Source organism: Ceraceosorus guamensis (genome assembly GCF_003144195.1).
Source record: "Ceraceosorus guamensis strain MCA 4658 unplaced genomic scaffold IE81scaffold_7, whole genome shotgun sequence".
Taxonomy (NCBI): Eukaryota; Fungi; Basidiomycota; class Exobasidiomycetes; order Ceraceosorales; family Ceraceosoraceae; genus Ceraceosorus; species Ceraceosorus guamensis.
In genome coordinates, this window is record NW_020290002.1 from 149,360 (window position 1) to 168,246 (window position 18,887).

Consider the following 18,887-nt stretch of genomic DNA (forward strand, 5'->3'; position numbering starts at 1 on the left):
CATCCTCGAGTTGTCTTGTGGCGCAACGCCGTCATCACCTACCTCCGCAATAGGAGGCACGTGCAAATTGCTGCTGCCCGACAAGCTGGCACGCATGCAATGTTCACATTTGCTGATGCAACCACTGGGGTTGCGCGCATCCTTCTGCAGCTTCTGCACCACCTGCATCAACGGTCCGACCAAAGCTCTTCGGCTTTCTCACAAAAGTGGATCAACAACGGCACCTTTGCTACCTTGCAAAAGAACAAAATTGTTCTTCGGGAACCTCCTGTTTGGGCGAGTGCCTCGAGCCTGTCTCGGCACTCGTCACCATCAGCGTCCAACTCGACCTCCTGACTCTTGGCCTACATCTCAAGCGCCAACCTCCTCCTCGATGTCAACAAACTCAAATTCTTGACTCATGGTCTGCGTCTCGGACGCCAACTTCATCATCATTGCCGTCACCAACTTCAAAGTCTCGACGCTCTGCCTGTAATTCAGGCCCCGGCCACCGTGCCGATTTGAGTCCACCAATCATGGTCCCCCTGCTTCTCCGGTGAAGCCATCAACCACCTACGGTTGATCCATCAAAAAGAAGAAAGTGCTGCTGCCGCCTCAACCTTTTGCCACGCCTGGTACCTCCTCCCCCACCCCCTTGCACCTGCTCAAACACACTCATATATTGGCCTTCTACATTTGCGCTCGACCACAACTCATGAGTCACAACTCACGACTCAGCGCCCATGGCATGTAGCATAGCATCTCCGCGGTGCTCCGTGGACCGGTCTCTGTAACCCTCTCGTGCAGAGGGCCCTGCAGTTACCCTTCTCCACAGTAGCCTCGCACAAACAGTGCTACGCACGTGTCCACACATGTCACTAGACAGGCCTGTTCCGAGCAGTCGTTTGTTGTAGGTACGGTACATGAACGTACATGAGATAACGATCTTCTTAAAAAGAAGGGGGACCAGGAGTACATTGGTCCTTATGCGCAGCTGCACCTCGCCACGCGCGTCGGAGGTCCTTTGGGCATGTACATGTACATTGTCGTTGGTTCAATATTGTGGTTTCCCCGCTCGCACCCCTTTGTTTGACCCACGACTCGATCATGCAGGAATGAGTGCCGTCAGTGAGCACACGTACGTAGCGACGCTAAACAAATACATCGTCATCGTCATCGTCATCATCATCATCATCATCATCATCATCATCATCATCATCAGTAGGACTCTGCGTAACAGCGGGATCTCTCGGGAAGATCCGCCATGTTGCGGTAGCACACCTCGCCAATACCTGAAGCACACAGGCTAGTCGACATTATATTGCCATGGCGATGCCCGCCAGCCTAAACCTAAACCTAAATCCCCTGGTTGGAAGCGCGGCGGGTCCGGTCTCAATCTATACCTAGATCTTTTGGCGGGAAGCGCGGCGGATCGGAGGGAATAACGATGTTCCGGGCCAAACATACCTCTGCGACGGCCTTTTCGTTACGTTCCTCGCTCGGCTGGTGCAGTACCTACACCTGAAGCACACAGGTTGATCTACACCATGTCGGCAATGGCTCGGTCTCTTGTGAGCCAACATCGCAACCAATGAATCCCCTCACTAAAGTGCGGCGGATTGGAAGAGGCGCAGCTCCGGAATTGTTCGGCCCGTTTTGACAAGAACGCCCTTTCCCAGCCGGTTCCTGGCCCGTCCTTTGTCATTGAGGCCCTCAATCTTTTGGCGTAGCCTCACCAAAGCACCCCCACTCCCCAGCGACTTTGTGGTTGATGGCAAACGAATGAAAGCATCAATATATCTTGGGACGATCACCGAAACGCCACTGGAACTTGAGATCGATATTTGGCGCACTAAGTCGCAAATCTCCTGTAGACTACTCCACGTGCCCTCCTTTCTTTCTGACCATCTGGGAACGCCCTCATAGGCCCTCGAGTCCCAGATGCTCTTTGGACGACCAGCGCAAATGTTGTCATGGTACCGGCAAGCAGGACAATATATCTCACCCTTTCCTACGAGCGACAGCCGGCCATTAAAGTGTCTGCCCGGACTACCTTATCTCCGGCCATGGGAGTGACATTTCGGCTGATCACTCACGGACCAGGAGTCACGACGCTGCCTGCTTCATCTCTGATTCCCAAACCATTGCAGTGCCATAGGAAGCAAGTCCGCCGCTCCAGTCGTCTGCTCGAAGCGTGGGTAACGAGTGGCAACCCATTCAATCTGCTCATTGGGTCAATGTGACGGCGGCGGCGGCAGGCACAACGGATCCAGGTGGAAGGCGTCGATGTTCTGTGTCTGGTACAGCTCGGGGCTGCGTTGTTCTCTGACACATGGATTGGGACTGTACGCAGCGCTTCTCGAAACACAGGGACCCTTCCACATCGTGGCGGCGAGCGAGCGTGTCCGATTCCGATAGCCAGCGAGTGGCAAAAAAGAACATCTGCTCTGACGTGCTATGCAACATATTGCCGGAGCCGGCTGCACGGCTCCAACACATGATGACTGCCTCCGATGACACCTCTACACCGTCTAGTGACTCTCTCTAGCAAGTGCACTACCAAACGTTTGCCTCACCCTACCCCCTTTGTCTTTCGAATGACCGGTCAAATGAAGGTTGCTAACGTCACCCTGCGAGAAGCTTTAAAAAGGGGCGACTTACTTGCGCCCACCTAGTTTTCCTCCTCACCAACGAACTCCCTTTTCTCTGCTAAACGAACCACAGCAACTTTAGCCAAAACAACAGCTCCCTTTTTCTACTCAGGGCTCTCCTGCGCTCAGTCGGCTTCACCTCGACGATCCTACGCTCTGCCAAGGTCTCGTGAGTAGTTCTACCACACCCAACCAAGTTCACCTTGTCACTTACCAGCTCTTCCCTACAGTCGATGGACACGGAAGGTCCAAGCTACAGGTCCGGCTATGATGACGAAGCTCAGCACGAGTACCTGGACCAACAGGAAGGGCTCTCAAGCACCATGCTCAACAAGGATGTGGACGAGGGTATGCTTGCAGAGGAAACGACAAACATCATCGCACCCATCCATAGTGGCGGCCACAGGGCCGCTATGGAAGGAGGAGTAGATGACGGCCAAGAAGGAGAGGACGGACTCGGAAAGGACGACCCGCTTGGCCGAAATTTGCTCTATCGTGCAAATGCAGCCGAAGGTGTCTCTGCAGGGGCTCCCACGAACCCGACCCCAAGGGGGTTGATGGCAAGCCCCTTTCGTCCTCCTGATCGAGGAAGCGGGGAAGAGTTCACTGCGAGGCAGCAGGAAATCAAGGATGCTATTGACGCCTCGCGAGTGTTACTATCTGCTGAGTGGTTATACAACGCCTGGACGCGAGATGACAATCCGCCTGCCTGGCGGGATGCGCTTGCAGCCCTGTCCACCGAAAAACTCTTACCTGGCTACAGCCGGTATGTCTTCACCATGGGCCAAGCCATGTCACCCGCTAATAAAGCCGAGGGACGCCTCAAGTCGGTAGTCGAAATCTGCCTTGACATCGACAAAATTCGTGCCTCGGCTGTCCGGCTGTTCAAGGTTCGCACCGCCATCCTTGGTGTCGACATCAAATTTGCTCCAGAAGCAGACGTTGACCCCTCTCTTTTCAAAATCAAGTACGAAGGATTCCATCTCGAGCACGACAAGACCAGCCGCAGCTTAGGAGAAGGCTTGTTGGCACTTTACTTAGATCCTGTCCTAGCAAGAAGCATCGATTACATAGATGACTTCATCCGAACCGTCATCACCCAGCTTAATGCTCGAGGATACGAGCTGCGCTGCCTCTGGTCGATCTTTACCAACCTACGGGGCGCGATCAACGGACCGCCACGATACCGCGAGGAGCTGCTGGCAGTGGTCGAGTTGATCGGTGAAGATCGCAAGGTCCATGGATGGCTGTACGTCCCTGGGTCTCCTCGGTGTTATGTCTGGTACCCTGGGCGCGGACGCTGGTGTTACAAGTGCACGTGGAGGGCAGAAGAGCAACATAAGGAGACCGCAGAGTGCAAGGCCGCAGAAGCTAAGCGGCGTAGCAAGGCTCGCGCTGCAAAGGCGGTCCCCAGGAAAGAATCCAGCATCGACCCCGTCCCCCCAATGAGAGGACACAGTATAATACTCGGTCCAAGAGCTAGCAGGATGCGGGCCTCTGCAACCGCAGCGCCAGTAAGAATCAAGACCAACTCTCCACCGCCGCCTCCTCCTGTTCGGGAGGTAGCAATGTCAATGCCACCACCAACAATCCCAGCACTTTCTCGCACGACCCCTGCTGGCTTTCAAGATCGCGACCGACCAGCGATCACACGTGGGACCGACCCTCTTGTTTATGGATCTCGGGCTGGATCCAGGGCCTCAACCTCTGCGCCATCAATTTCAGAAGCACCAGCAACACGCCTTGTGCGTGGGCCTTCGGGCCTTGCCCTCGCGGCAGTTTCCGACCGTATAGGTCCCGTTTATCATAGCTAGACCTCGCCTCAGAGGCACCAGCAACACGCCTTGTGCGTGGGCCTTCGGGCGCCCTCGCGGCAGTTTGGCCCTCGCGGCAGTTTGGCCCTCGCGGCAGTTTTCGACCGTTTAGGTCCCGTTCATCATAGCTAGACCTCGACTCAGAAGAATTAGCAATGCGCCTTGTGCGTGGGCCTTCGGGCCTTGCCCTTGCGGCAGGTTTGACCATTCTGGTCCCGGTTATCATAGCTAGACATCGACGACAACATGTAGTGCGTTCCGTAGTCCCTTCTGTTGCGGAGCTCTTGATGCATGATGATCACCGCCTCCGCTCTTCACTTTCGTTTACTTCATGAGACAGGCTTAACGCTCGGCTCAATGGCTCTCTCCTTGCTGTCTCGCACACGAACGCACGGGCTTCAATCAGCCAAAGCATCTGCATCCTGTTTGAAAGCTGATTGGGAATTTGTAGCGTCACCAACTGACAGCCACATCGCGGTCCATCACCCTGCCCTCTCTCGCCAAAGTCGAAAGACAGACCTGAGCCACCTCCCATACAACGAGCGCTGCTGACGGCACGCATCGATTTCACATCGATCCATGCAAGTCTCCGAGGCCTCTCCCTTCTCTCCTCTTCTCAAACCCCTCTGAACTTCGGTGCCCTTAAGAACACGCATGCCCCACTGCGACCATCACGTCCGGACCGCCGCGTCTCTCTTCTGATTACCTCTATATCTTTGTTCGTACTTGTGTCCACGCTACTCACAGCCTGACCTTTACTGGCCGTTCCGATGACCGCCGCATTGTTCTGCACGCCCCCTACCCCCTCGCGAGCGTAAACGCGACTGCCTTTCCATGTGTACTCCGTTCTAAGTACCACCTGCGGCGGTCCGTCTTTGCGGGCAATATGAGACACTCGACGCCTGGCCATGTTCTTCATGGATCTTTTTTGGATCGGAGATTGCGGCCCGATCCTTCTTCTGGCCTCACTAGCCCACTGTAGTTGGGCGAGACGCAGTCCTGAGCTAGTCGCCTGCGACCGATGTATGCCGTCGAACCATCCCACTTTCCGACCCCGACATTTGAAGCGATAGCTACAACGATCACACTCCGTGTATACGACGGCTGGTGAGCGAGCTGGGTGGACGCGGTTGGCCGACCTTGATGGCACGGAGATGACGACCTATGAACGAATATTTGTCCACGCTTGGTACGAGCAGGATTTCTGCCACACACACTCGGACTCTGCTTGTACGTGGAGGGATGATGGATTCGAGCAGACTATTGACCGTACTCTTGACTGCCCTACTGCGGACCTTCGCCTCTGACTAGGTGTCTGCTTACGTGGAGCAGCATCCAAGCAAGAGGAAGCGAATGAAGGTGTGCGGTGAGTATGGTGCATCCACCGACGTCGAGACGAATGAAGGGCATGCACCAGCATCACTCTCTCATATGTGCCCTGAAGCGCGACGACCTCCTTCGCCAGCAAGATGCCCATAAACGCGCGTGGCGTGACGCTCTATTGCCACCCGTGGTCAGCTATAACACAAAATGCTCCTCTTGTATACCGCTAATTCGTCTCACCGCTACAGGCCGCCTGCCGTCTCGTATACGGCTACTCTGTCTTGCGGAGCGGGCCGCCAACCGGAATTTCTCTCGCAGACATTGTTGCTTTCGGCATCGGTGATGTGTCTGGCAACCGGACTGACAAGCGTGATTGCATGGCTACCTGTGCTCGAATTGCCGGAAACCAGCATGCCGGCTTTCGCGAAAGAGGACGGCTGTTTGGGCGCAGCCGTCTCAGGGGATTTCGCGACGAGTTCCCGAGGTAAGATGATGGTAGTACTGACGAGTCAAGATGTGGGCGAGACACGCACATCGCCATCATGTAGGTAGACGCGCCGCGCGCGCACGCACGTGACAGGTATAACGGGCCCTGACGCGTTGAGCGTGCATGGGTGGAAGTTGCTGATGCTGCCACCAGATGTGCCTGAGCCTTGGATGTTGGCTACGTTGAACGTGACGCTTCCCAGCAGTCCCCTCGTGGGCTTCCATGAATTCCCAAATTGCTCTCGGTAGTATAGCAGACCATGGCTAAGTACGACAGGCTCCAGTGATAGCTGCGAAAATGGGAGTACAGTAGCGATCGGCAAGGAATTGAAACTCGCGCCCGAGGTGCAATTCTTGCGTGTTTGTGATCATCGAAGGCTGACTCACCTCCGAATTCGTGATACATAATTCCTATGCGGGGGCATTCTCCGACGCATATTTTGTAATAAAAAATGTGAGGAATCGTAAACATTTCTGGAGGATCGCGATTTCATGAGTCCCCCTACTATATATATGCTGTTGCGGCGGCCGTCGTATCTGCAACTTGAATCGCGGATTAATCTTGATGAATGTCACGATCGGACCTGTTTATGTGCCTGACGGGGATTTGAAGTCATACACGTGTAATCTTCGATCGTTGTACCATCGCAGGGCCCCGCGGCGCACTGCGCGCTTACACGCTAAAAGGCACGGCAGCGCTTCTCCGGGGAAGGCCAATCAGAACTGGCGATCGCTTGGGTCGAACCGCGTCTTGACGACAATGTCCCTCAGGCCTCAGCAGCGTCAACAACTCAAGACTCTTCACGTCGGCAGAGACCATATATTGACGAAGAGCTGTATAAAAGATGATTTCAAGATTGCAGATGGGGCCGGTCACCGCGCATATTAAGCAAGCGAGCAAGCAGCAATAGAAAATGTCGCACAGCCATGTACCATGCAGCATGCAGGCATCAGCCGTCCTTCACGATTATTCACGATTGTACACTCACGACTGGCGGGCCATGCATGCGTCGCGTCCGTGTCTATCATGTCTTGTCATGATATCATTTTCCTTTTCGGCCCTGCAGCGCCGCGCCATGCAATTGCTTTCCTGCACGAACCAGAGCGCATCGCAATACGCCTGCGTGCTGTGCATGGGCGACGGGGGGCAGTGTGCCGCGATCGACTCACGACTGTATATCCGCATGGAGGTGCAAATCCGGCCGGGCGCACACGGCACGGTACACCAAAGCCGCGCGCTCATCCTGTTGCACGCGTACGGCAGCAGCATGCAGCAGCTGCAGCAGCAGCGCACCCATCAGGCGTGAAGGTGTATGAGCGCATGCATCGTATATGGCGCTCATCGCGCTATACCGGCTTGCAACCGACAGCCCGGCCGTGCGTGGATGCTCACCCGCCAGACTCGATCGGCCGTCAGCCACTGCATGGCGGAGATTACTTCTCAGGCGGGCGCGCGAAGCCGCGAGCAGGTAGTAAGCAGTCTGTGCAGCGCAGGTATATTTGTGACTTGCAGCAGTCCAAAGAGCGCACATCAATCGCAGGACGCATCGTCAGACCTGCATTTCGTGCTTATCCCAAGCCCGAGTGCATGCTGCTCCATCATCCACTCGTCATTGGTAATCCGATCCAACTTGCAACCACCTTCCCATCTGCTTCTATATCCACTCCATTGCCCTCTTCCTTCCGGCAACACGGCGCGCCGAAAAAGGAGGTGCCACGCCGTACCTGGCGCAGTCACACCGCCGGCGATCGCCGTTTGCGCAGATCAGAATCTCCACCCATCACGCCAAACCCAGCGCGCGTCTCAGTTACCTTGCCAGTGGTCTGGCCTACAATCGAACAGCAGCAGCACCTACTTTCTGCTGCCAAGCTGGCGCAGGCGAGCTTCGAGCGACTCTGACCCTGTAGACGCTGTGGTTGGGTCAGAATGAGTGCGCAAAGGAGAGGTGGCAAGGGGCAGTCGGCCAAGCTGCCTGGCAAGAAGAAGGAGACGGGGCCTCTGAGCAAGTTTGGCAGCTTCTTCAAGTTCTTGTACCGCATAGAAACAGATCCCAGCGTGCTCTTTGCCAAGAAGCGGCCCCCGCCGTGCCCACGATCTGTTTACTTCAACGAACCGCTGCCTTCGGAGGCGTTCGACAAGAAGAACAAGCCACTCAAGGGCAAGAATGGCCAGCATAACTGGACCTACTCCACTAATCAGGTCATCACTGCCAAGTACAATGTTTTCAATTTCGTGAGTGGTACCTCATCAGTGTCGTGTCGAGGCCTCTGAGTCCTGCAGCATCATGCTCACGGCGTCGACCCTGTATGCGCACTTTAGATCTTCAAAAACTTGTTTGAGCAGGTGAGCAGCGACAGGTGCTATCGGTAAATCCGCACGACGAGTATGATGCTGACTTTTACCTCTTCGCCATCCAGTTCCGTCGAATTGCCAATCTCTTCTTCCTGCTGGTCGTCATTTTGCAATTCTTTCCCAAATTTGCAACAATCAGTCCGGGCGTCGCCATGCTTCCCTTGCTAGCTGTACTTGCATTCACGGCGCTGAAAGATGGATACGAAGACATCAAGCGTCACCAATCAGATCGCAGTATCAACAGAGCCCGCGTGAGAGTGCTCAAAGGTGGAGGATGGACCAACCCGAACGTGATGGAAGCCAAAGAGAAGAGCGTCTCGTCCGCATGGAAGGTCTTCTATGATGGATGGCTAGGCGGCAAAGCTCGACAAAGTAAAAAGCTGGCTGAACAAGAAGCCGCGCGATCAGCGCAACCAGCTGCGAACGGTGCCGAACCTTCCGCACCTCCAGCCGACGCTCCTGGTGGCGGTGCCGCCCCGGAGCCACTGTCGACGACTGGAGCGGGGACTGGTCGCAACGAGTCATCGCTTGACCTTCCTGCTCAACGACCTTTGCACCAAAGAGCGATGACGTCTGCCAGCTCATTGGGCCTTCAAGGTGGCTCGCATGTTCGAAGACAGACGTCTATCGGAGTCAGCGCCTTCGACAGTCAGTACGAAACGGGACCTGACGGCAGGGTCAGGTACCAAGGCAGGGTGCTGACGGAGAAAGAAGAGGCCGAATTCTACGCGAAGAAGGCTCCGCGCTGGAAGAAGCAGATGTGGGAGGACCTGGCCGTTGGTGACTTTGTCCTGCTGAAGAACAACGAGGCCATTCCGGCAGACATTGTGATTTGCTCGACCAGCGAGGAGGAGGATGCGTGCTTTGTTGAGACGAAAAACCTGGATGGGGAGACCAACCTCAAGTCGCGCCACGCTGTTCCGGAGCTTGCTCAGACCCTGCGCACCGCCCAAGACTGTGCTCGCGCGCTTATGCGCGTCGATGGCGAGCCTCTCGACACGAACATGTACCGGCTCAATGGCTCAGTGGTGCTTGGCGACCGTTTCGATCGCGATGGACAACCTTTGCGCTGCCCAGTCACGCTCAACCAGTGCCTGCTGCGCGGCACTGTCTTGAGAAACACTTCTTGGGTTATCGGTGTCGTCCTCATGACCGGCTTCGACACGAAGATCATCGCGAACTCGGGCAACACACCAAGCAAGCGTGGCAAAGTCGAGAGGCAAATGGAGCCGATGGTATTTGCAAATTTGGGTCTGCTGGCTATCATTGCCATTGCCTGCGCGATCGCAGACGCTCGTATCGAGAATTACTTCTTCGATCGCGCAGCTTATTGGGAATACCTTGCCATCTTTAGCGACGACAATCCTGACCTCAATGGTCTCGCTACATTTGGTAACGCCCTCATCACCTTCCAGAACATTGTGCCGATCTCGCTCTACATTTCCATCGAGGTTGTGCGCACGTTGCAAGCGTACTTCATCTACGATGATGCGGATATCTACTACGAGCCGACTCTTCGACGCACGACTGCGAAGTCTTGGAACTTGTCGGACGATCTTGGCCAGATCCAGTACGTCTTTTCTGACAAGACCGGCACGCTCACTCAAAATTTGATGATCTTCCGAGGCTTCGCCGTCGGTGGCATCACTTATCATGGCGATGCGCCTAGCGCTGCTGAAACGGATCGGTCGGACAGCGTCGCCGAAAAGGAGAAGGAACTCAAAGCAAGTGATTCAAGTGACTCTTCGACTTCTCAGCTCGATCCCAAACGCAAGCGCGTCAAGCCACGGAATGAGGGGGTTCCGCCATTCCGTGACAGCAAGTTGAAGGAGGTTTTGCAGGATGAACACAGCGAGCAAGCGCAGCTTCAAGGTCTATTCTGGCGTTGCTTGGCTCTTTGCCACACTGTCCTCACGTCAGAAGACCCCGAGACCGGCGTGCTTGAGTACAAGGCACAGAGCCCGGACGAGCAAGCTTTGGTCCAAGCGGCTGCCGAGGTTGGCTTCGTCTTCGTAGGCAAGGATCGCAACACGCTTACCATCCAGACGCCTTGGTCCCTCGACCTGGAGCAATACGAGCTGCTGACTGTGCTAGAATTCTCATCGGCAAGAAAGAGAATGAGTGTGATTCTACGCCGCCACTCTGACAATGCCATCCTTCTCTTCACGAAGGGAGCAGACAGCGTTATTTTTGAGCGCGCGCGAGAGGGTCAGGAAGCCATCAAGGCCAACACCGACACTTCGCTGGAAGAGTTCGCAAATAATGGCCTGCGCACGCTTTGCCTTGGGTATAAACAAATCAGTCAGCACGACTATGAAGAGTGGGCACACCTCTACCATGACGCGTCCGTCGCTCTCGAGCGGCGAGAAGAGCGAATGGAAGAATTGGCCTCGGAATTTGAGCGCGATTTGGAGCTCCTAGGAGCCACAGCTATCGAGGACAAGCTTCAAGACGGGGTACCCCAGACAATCGCTGACTTGAAGCGAGCAGGAATCAACGTCTGGGTAGCTACTGGAGACAAGCTGGAGACCGCCATCGCGATCGGCTACTCCACTATGCTCTTGTCAAAAGACATGAATCTCATCGTCGTGCGAGGTGGAGAATATGGACAGCCGAACTCTGCTTACGATCAAATGAGGCGGGCAATCGAGCGCTTCTTCGGCGGCAAGGAAGCTTTGCAGTCAATGACGACTCGGCCGCCTGGCGAGGAGGAGGAGGGTGCTAGCCAGCACAGCAGGCGCTCCTCTCGAATCAGTAATGCTCGGCCGTCCTTCCAGAGCCGACGCAGCCAGGTCTCCCTCGTTGGCGAGGACAATGGTCAACGTCAAGGCGGCTTCGCCCTCGTCATCGATGGCGCCGCGCTAGGTCACGCCCTCTCTGAAGAATTCAGCAAGGAGCTGCTTCTGAAGCTGTCCACGCAGTGCAAGGCCGTCATTTGCTGTCGTGTGTCGCCTTTGCAGAAGGCGCTGATCGTTAGACTGGTCAAGGACGGTCTTAAAGTGATGACACTTGCGATTGGCGATGGCGCAAACGATGTGTCGATGATTCAGGTGAGTTGATTCTTTGCCCAGAGCGTTTCGGAATGTTTCACTGACAACAGACTTGACATGCACTCGACCCTGCAGGCCGCCCACGTTGGCGTGGGCATTGCAGGAGAAGAGGGACTGCAAGCTGTTAACAGCTCGGATTACGCCATCGCGCAGTTCAGGTTCTTAAAACGCTTGTTGCTTGTGCATGGGCATCAGTCGTACTACCGCAATGGTACTCTGATCTGCAACTTTTTCTACAAGAACATTGTCAACATTGGTTACCTGTTCTGGTTCCAAATCTACTGTGCTTGGTCAACAACTCAAGCCGTCGACTACGTGTACCTGCTATTCTGGAACGCAGTCTGGACAGTGGCCCTGGTCATCGCTATGGGTGTCTTCGACCGACCGATATCTGACCGCGTTCTGATGGAGGTGCCAGAACTGTACAAGCGCAGTCGTGTAGGAGGCTACTTCGGATTCAAGCGTTTTGCGCTCTTCCTGCTGGACGCCACCTACCAATCTGTGGTTCTGTTCTTCTTTGTCACCTATACCTACGACACGACCACTGCGCGCACAGACGGCTACGACATTCAGCTGTACGAATTCACAACGACGATGGCGCAAGCCTCAGTCCTTGCAGCAAACTTCTACACCATACTTTGGTCCAATGCCTGGACTTGGTGGCTTGTATGTGCTGCGTGGTTTGGGCCGGTCATCTTCTTTGTCTTCGCACCCATCTACGCCGCACTGCCTCCCACGCTCAACTGGTCATACTCTTACGGCAACAACCACTATCTGTACTACTCAGCCTACTATTGGTTTGCTGGCTTCCTCACCGTCTTCCTCTGCATTATCCCTCGAATCATCTTGCGGCATGTTCGCGAGGTCTATTACCCTCACGACATGCAAGTTTTGCGAGCGATCGACAAGTACGATCCGAAGCACGACTACATTCACGATCCGGGAATGCCCGCCAGGCGTGCTGCAGAGGAGTACGGCGTCGCATTGCCCGAAGCTGCTCCTCACTCGGCCGCGTACGGCGGTCAAGGCGATGTGGAAGCATCTTATCCCATGCACGCCCTTCAGCCTACTCAGAGCCGCGCCTCGAGCACGCATTACGATATGCTGACCGGCGAGCAGAGACCAGGGCGCGGCTACGGCTTCTCAGCTTCAGATCCGGAACCGCGGAGCAAGCCCAAACGCAAGCTTACGCTCAAGGAGCGTCTGATTCCCGGTTCCGTTAGGAGACGGAAGGAACGAAGGGCACTGGGAACCATTCAGGCCGAGCGCGAGGATGGTCTGGAGGAGGAGGAAAGACAAGATGTAGATGAGTCGGGTGTACCTGCCGATAGGAGGGCGCAGGGTCCTGGGCCCGAAGACGACGACGAAGCGCACTTGGACCCGCAAGACGACACGCAGACGACTCCTGCGACACAACCCGCCAGATAAACAGGCTGAAGGTGGACAATTCTTGCGTCTCATCCCGAAATTTAGTCCTTTGACCTCCCAACCTTCCTTTTTTGCAGTCACCTCCTATTTCGACTTTTCCCATCAGATGGTGCACACCGCAAAATGATGCCATCCCTGCCCGCTGCGTTGCCTGCTAAATACCTACTCGAACATCGTACAGTACATAAAATCCTTCGGTGGGGACGCCTTCTAGAGCTCGCGACCCAAACTCCCTCCCCCCCTTTCTAATCGCACCTTGGAACCGCGGGTCATTATGTGCGAGCTTGATGATCTTCTGCATGCCTTGCATTCATCCTCCCCTTCGACTTCAAAATACGCAACTCGTTCCCGTATATAGCTAGGTATGGTGGCTTTCAGGTTTACACGCGTGACGTGCTCGCTTTCGCCTACTTGATGCGTGACACCAATGCTTGCAGTGCAAGATGAGATGTCTGGGCTCGGAAGGGCTGGGCGAGCATGCACAGCCACACTCGACACTCAAACACTCGTGACTCTCTGGCTGTTGATCAGCTGCTGCGTCTGCTTATTCATGCGTCGCGCAGTAAGATGCGGGTGTAGGTACAGGGCTTCCGCACGCCACGCGGGGTCCATTTAGCGTTTGCGTTTGCGCTTCCGCCGTACGTGCAGTGCCGGAAGGGCGGCAGCGGCCTGACGAACCACACAGTGTATGCAGCTGCATCACGAAAAGTAATGTGGATAGGGGCTTCTTAGCGGCGGCTGCGATCTGCTTAATTGCTGGGCGCGCGTGTACGACGCGGCGGTCTGTACTTGCATGGTGCGATCCTAGCCGGGGAGGGAACGCTCGCTTCATTCACCTAGGGTCATACTGAGGGGCCTGTTCAAAGCATGACCGCGGTGTATGTACTCATGACTGGTATATAGCTGCCCCAGCTTGCACTCAGTCGCGACAAGCGGCTGCCTCGAATCATCGCATCGCGCAAAGAAGGCAAGGCTCGGCGTGCTGCGAACGTAGGGCGGAGCTCGAAACGATCGCGCGCGATCGTTTCAGCTGCGCGAGCGAGCAACGGGCGCGGCGCGGCGCGGCTCCACTTGAAAGTTGTGCGCGCGCACTTCAACATCCATCCACCTGGACGTCCGTCCGTCCAACGTTCATCCAACCATCATCTTGCTGTTCGCAATAGCTGAGAGCCACCACCACATCCGCACCTTCTTCATCGATTTATTTACATACATTCGTTCTTTTGAACGCCAGCGATCACCCTTCCTTTGTGCATCTCATCCTTACCACAGGTCACCCTCCCATCCGGAGCCAGACCGGCGGTCGCTGCTCTCTGGCTGCGCTGATGACTCAAGCCATGGACGACCAGCAGCGAGCAGGGCCAAGTCGGCTCCAAGCTACTCTGCCGGCCTTGGACCCGACACTAGCAGTGGATCGTGCCGCCAGAGCCTCACATCGCTCCACAAAACGTCGAAGACGACGATGGACGAGCTACAGCGCGAGGCGTCTCGTGAGCTACGGCATCGTCTTTGCTGCGTGTAGCAGCTTTGTAGCCCAGACGCGAGCACAGACGGTTCAGCCGGTCGATGCGACTGCATCTGCATCTGCAACGAGCGGGACTGATGCAACTGCGACGACGATGCAGACCTCATCATTAGCGGGCAGGTGAGTGGGCGAGCGTGGGTGTTGTTTGATGGGAATGTCTCTCGTATTGCGGGCTGATGGAATCCATGATTTCACATACTGCAGGTGGGGCCAAGCATCCGCTCTGTTGGGCTCGCGCTTGGTGATACACGGGGGCAAAACGCAAGGCAGTAGTCCCGGTGGTGGAGGCTACACCTACAACTCGGCACCCAACTCTGCAGACCTGATGCTGCTCGATCTCTCCAAATCCTGGTCAGGTAGCTCAGCGCCTTGGCAGGTGCTCAACAGCACTGCAGCTCCAGCTGTCAGCTTTCACTCGCTGCTGCCACTGGACGCAGATGCATCAAGACTACTCATTTTTGGCGGTGATGCTACAGGATCTGTGCCGATTCAGACAAACAACGACTCCGCTTATACGGTCACGCTCGCCGGTTCGGACAGCGCTTCCACAGCTTCGTGGCAAGCGGTCGGTCCGAGTTTGGACCAACCAATGCGACGCATATATCACGCTGCGGAGAGTGACGCAAAGGGCAGCGTTTGGATCGTCGGAGGCGAGAGAAATGACGGATCGGGCGTCGTGTTGGACGAAGCTTGGTCGATGGACAGCACTGCGAGCAGCCCTCGCTTTGAGCAATTGGCACCGCCTACCGGAAGCATCGTGGATGGCACAGCCACCTTGCTCAGCGATGGCACCTTGTTGATGCTGGGGGGGACTGATGCTTCCGGCACTCTTCAGCCCTTCAGTAGCGTCAGCTCCTTCTCCACTCAGAGCAAAGCCTGGACTTCGTTCAATACCACTGGCGCCAATTCGACAACAAATGGGACGCCAGTCGCTCGTCGTGGGCACGTCGCTGTGAGCTTGCCGGAGAAGCGCGTCTTCATTCATGGAGGTGCATCTGCCGATCTGGCCACCGCGTACAGCGATGCATGGCTGCTCGACTGGAGCGTCACTCCTCCAAGATGGTCAGAGGTGACTGGCGTTGGTGCACCCTCAGCGCGCTTCGGTCACTCTGCCGTGGCGTACGGCTGCCAGGTCGTCATCTGCTACGGCTGGCAAGGTAACAGTGCCGCGGACACTGCCGTCTATGTGTTTGATGCTATCAAAGCCCAAGTGACATCTGGAGGAGAGTGGTCCGGTGGCTCTTGGACGTCGTCCTACACCCCGGATCCTGCTGTTGCTTCCGGTGGCAGCAAAAGTTCCGGATCAGGGGGCAATGGTTCAAGCTCCAACTCAGGCTCTCAGTCACCTGACGGAAGCAACAATAGCGGTACTGGAACGGGCGGGTCCTTTGGTAACCCTACCAACACCTCGAAGCCAAAGGATGATAACGGCGGTGGAACGAGCGCAGGAGCTAAGGCGGGCGCCGTCATTGCGGCCTTCATCGGTGTTGGCCTCGTTGCCGGGGCAGGGTACGCCATCTATCGTCGCAGACAAAACGATCCTTCCAACTGGCGACACGGCGATGGAGCTGCGGAGCTGCTGGGCGGTGGGGCACGTTACCGAGCTAGCGACCCGTACGACGATCCCTACATGATGGAGAAGGGTGGAGCCGGAGACGGCTTCTATCAAGCCGGGGATCGTCCAGGAGGACCAAGAGCGATGGGAGCGCCTGGAGGCGCATGGACTGCTGGCAATGTCGGACACGCACAAGAGGGCTCTGGTCCGCATTTCCGAGAACGACTGGCTATGCTCGCAGGTCTCGGTGGCTTTGGTGCAGGTGCAGGTGCAGCTCAGCCTCGCTTCAACATGCTTGCTGATGAGGACGAACTCGAGCACGGCGATGCTTACCCCATGAACGCTCGCAACGGCCTTGCTGACCGAGACGAGCAAAATCATTGCGCTTCTGCAGTCGACGACGTAGATGACGTCGAGCTGTTCTATCCCAGCAGACCACTACGCGAAGCCTCGTACGGCCGACTTGAACAGGACGACATAGACGAAGACATCTCTATGGGCGACATTGGTGGCCACGGTGGTCGTGGCTCGAATCCGATGGATTTTGTCACTTCGCCTTTTGAGGACAATGCGGAGGCGGCGGCCCGTTACGGAGTTGCCGGGCTCGGCGCAGGCATTCTTGCGTATCGAGCAGCCGATGACAGGCCTCTGGAGTCTGAAAGCGGCCACTCTGAGGCAACGACCGGCCCCTCTGGCATTGCAGGCGGTGTGTCCAGCCAGTCGCACACAGACCACTCCACCATCGGAGACAGCAGTCTTGGTCAGTCTGCAGGCGAGCACGCATTGGTCTCATTCTCTGACGCTGGCAGGGATCACCAAGGTGGGCCGAGCAGGAGATCGAGCAGGAACGTCGCCTCCCCGGGTGGCCCGCGCTCAGCCCCGGCAGCCGGTATGAAGCGGAGCGCAACGTGGTGGGATAGATTCATGGGCCAGAGCTTTCTCGAGCGAAGCGCTTCGGGACGCCTGCTACCTGGTCCGAGCGCTGATCGTCCTATTCGAGATCCTGCCGCACCTCCCGATCTGTCGACCATTCGCGAGTCTCCTCGATCTGCCAATCCGAGCGAGGACAATCCTTTCGGAGACGCCAACGCATCCATACCAAACGCGAGCGTTGGGCACGATGCTGACGATCTTGGTCGTTATGTAGCAGGTGCCAATGCCTATACGGTGGGTGGCGGTGCGCACGGGCGGTCCCTCTCCAGCTTGCAAAGCGCTCGCACTGCCACCAGCTCTCACTTCGAGGCACAGCTTGCGCGCATGGACGTGGTGCAACGCACACGCACCGGCAGCAGTAGACACACGACGAGCAGCAGCGGCGCCAGCTCCAACGGAATGGAGAGTTTAGCTCCTTCTCGAGAAGCCAGCACTCGTCGAGCGCACGTTAGGAGAGGAAGCTTGGATGAGGTCGTCACCTCACCTACGGGCTGGACCCCAGGTGACTGGGCCAGCGCCGGTGCAGCTCAGGGCATACCGACCACCGTGCGAGAAGATGACAGCTCAGACGACTTTGACCTGCACATCCCATCAACAGACGCCGCAGGGGCAGCTTCGTTCCACAACGGGCTTGCGAGCGCTGACCCGGGCCAATCACGCGACGAATTTGCCACCCCAGCTGGCCTGACAGAGCGCTCACGCTCCAATGCTGGGGAAAATGTTAGAGCTGCGCGACAAAGGCCGTCCGACGCACCCAGCTTTACGCCTTCGACGACGAGACGCGCTAGGGACAATCCGGTGCTAACTTCGCCCTTATTGCCGAGCTCTCGTCATGAACCGGAGCCGCCAACGTCTGGTTCTGTGAAAGATAGGGTGAAGGCGATCGAGCGTAAAGCGACGTTGGACGAAGCTTTGCCTATTCCGAGATCGCCTGGAACTTTGTCGGCCTCTCCTGCTCATAGCAGCGAAAGTCCGAGCAGCTCACGCACCGATCATTCGCCTAGACGAGGCCATGCGTCGCTGAGCCCTGTCAGTCCAAGGAAGGACGAGGGAAAGTCGAGGCCCGCATACTCACATGGACTCGCACCGAAGGCCCAACTTTTTGTGGCGAATCCCGATCGGCAAGGAAGCACGGGGAGCTCGATCGTCAACGAACCGGAGCTCTGAGTCTTGCCGCATCGGGAACATTTCCTTTCTTGCTACTTCTCGCTTAAACATGAACAATCTTCCGAGCCTAAGATCAGTTTTGATCCATCCGATGTTCTGAACAAAGTCACACTGCTGCATCCATTGCCTCTGCTTCGACTTCCTCTTGCCCCTGTGATCTCCCTTATTCCTGGCCGCTGCTTCCTCTTGCTTGCTCGATTTGCGCTCGGCCCCCCTTCTGTCACCGCTTTCAACCTCCTGCGACTTGCTGGGAACAGGCACATCACGATCTCACGAACAATGGACGATTTCGTACTCAACAACGCGGTGCGGTGTGGTGCGTGTGGTGCGTGCTTCTCCTCATGTGCGAGTGCGGCTTTGCGTGTGGATGATGTGCTGCACAGAGCATCTGGGCCCACTGCCTCCGAAATGTCTTTGGCTGCATCCGTTGGCCAAGCGGCCACCCGCGAATTAGCTGTCCAGGTCGAGCCTCGGGTTGCAATAAGCTCACTCAACGCCGAGGTCAATCGTGAGAACGCGCGGGTCGCACCTCTAAGTCACCGGGCTACAGTTTCATGGCCGAGGTGGAGGAGACTCTCGGCCCGACGCCGAGTTTCAGTCCCGATCCGAAGGGCCTGAGCGCT

General features: G+C 56.4%; 4 protein-coding genes across 4 annotated transcripts; all 4 read left to right on the top strand.

The window, feature by feature from the left end:
* Positions 1-2,863: 2,863 nt before the first annotated feature.
* IE81DRAFT_361404 (hypothetical protein) lies at positions 2,864-4,148 on the top strand (the record flags this gene model as incomplete). Its single annotated transcript, XM_025516729.1, is given in 2 exon segments — positions 2,864-4,088; positions 4,108-4,148. 2 exon segments carry the CDS (start codon positions 2,864-2,866, stop codon positions 4,146-4,148), a joined length of 1,266 nt encoding a protein of 421 aa, XP_025372162.1.
* Positions 4,149-4,597: 449 nt separating this feature from the next.
* IE81DRAFT_225344 (hypothetical protein) lies at positions 4,598-5,028 on the top strand. Its single transcript, XM_025511081.1, has one exon. The coding sequence runs from the start codon at positions 4,736-4,738 to the stop codon at positions 4,994-4,996; it is 261 nt and encodes an 86-aa protein (XP_025372163.1). The 5' UTR covers positions 4,598-4,735; the 3' UTR covers positions 4,997-5,028.
* A 2,955-nt stretch (positions 5,029-7,983) lies between these two features.
* Positions 7,984-13,161, top strand: IE81DRAFT_225352 (phospholipid-translocating P-type ATPase). The gene is made up of 4 exons (XM_025511082.1): positions 7,984-8,486; positions 8,574-8,597; positions 8,672-11,656; positions 11,732-13,161. Exons 1-4 carry the CDS (start codon positions 8,181-8,183, stop codon positions 13,082-13,084), a joined length of 4,668 nt encoding a protein of 1,555 aa, XP_025372164.1. The 5' UTR covers positions 7,984-8,180; the 3' UTR covers positions 13,085-13,161.
* Positions 13,162-14,421: 1,260 nt separating this feature from the next.
* On the top strand, positions 14,422-18,264 carry IE81DRAFT_328298 (hypothetical protein; the record flags this gene model as incomplete). The annotated part of the gene is made up of 2 exons (XM_025515100.1): positions 14,422-14,729; positions 14,814-18,264. The coding sequence occupies 2 exons, from the start codon at positions 14,422-14,424 to the stop codon at positions 18,262-18,264; spliced, it is 3,759 nt and encodes a 1,252-aa protein (XP_025372165.1).
* Positions 18,265-18,887: the final 623 nt, after the last annotated feature.

Bases quoted from the DNA above. Each gene is read 5' to 3' on its own strand.
- IE81DRAFT_225344 (XM_025511081.1), top strand. From the start codon at position 4,736: ATGATGATCACCGCCTCCGCTCTTCACTTTCGTTTACTTCATGAGACA.
- IE81DRAFT_225352 (XM_025511082.1), top strand. From the start codon at position 8,181: ATGAGTGCGCAAAGGAGAGGTGGCAAGGGGCAGTCGGCCAAGCTGCCT. The intron at 8,598-8,671 runs GTGAGCAGCGAC...TTCGCCATCCAG, and splicing joins TCAAAAACTTGTTTGAGCAG to TTCCGTCGAATTGCCAATCT. The intron at 11,657-11,731 runs GTGAGTTGATTC...TCGACCCTGCAG, and splicing joins ACGATGTGTCGATGATTCAG to GCCGCCCACGTTGGCGTGGG.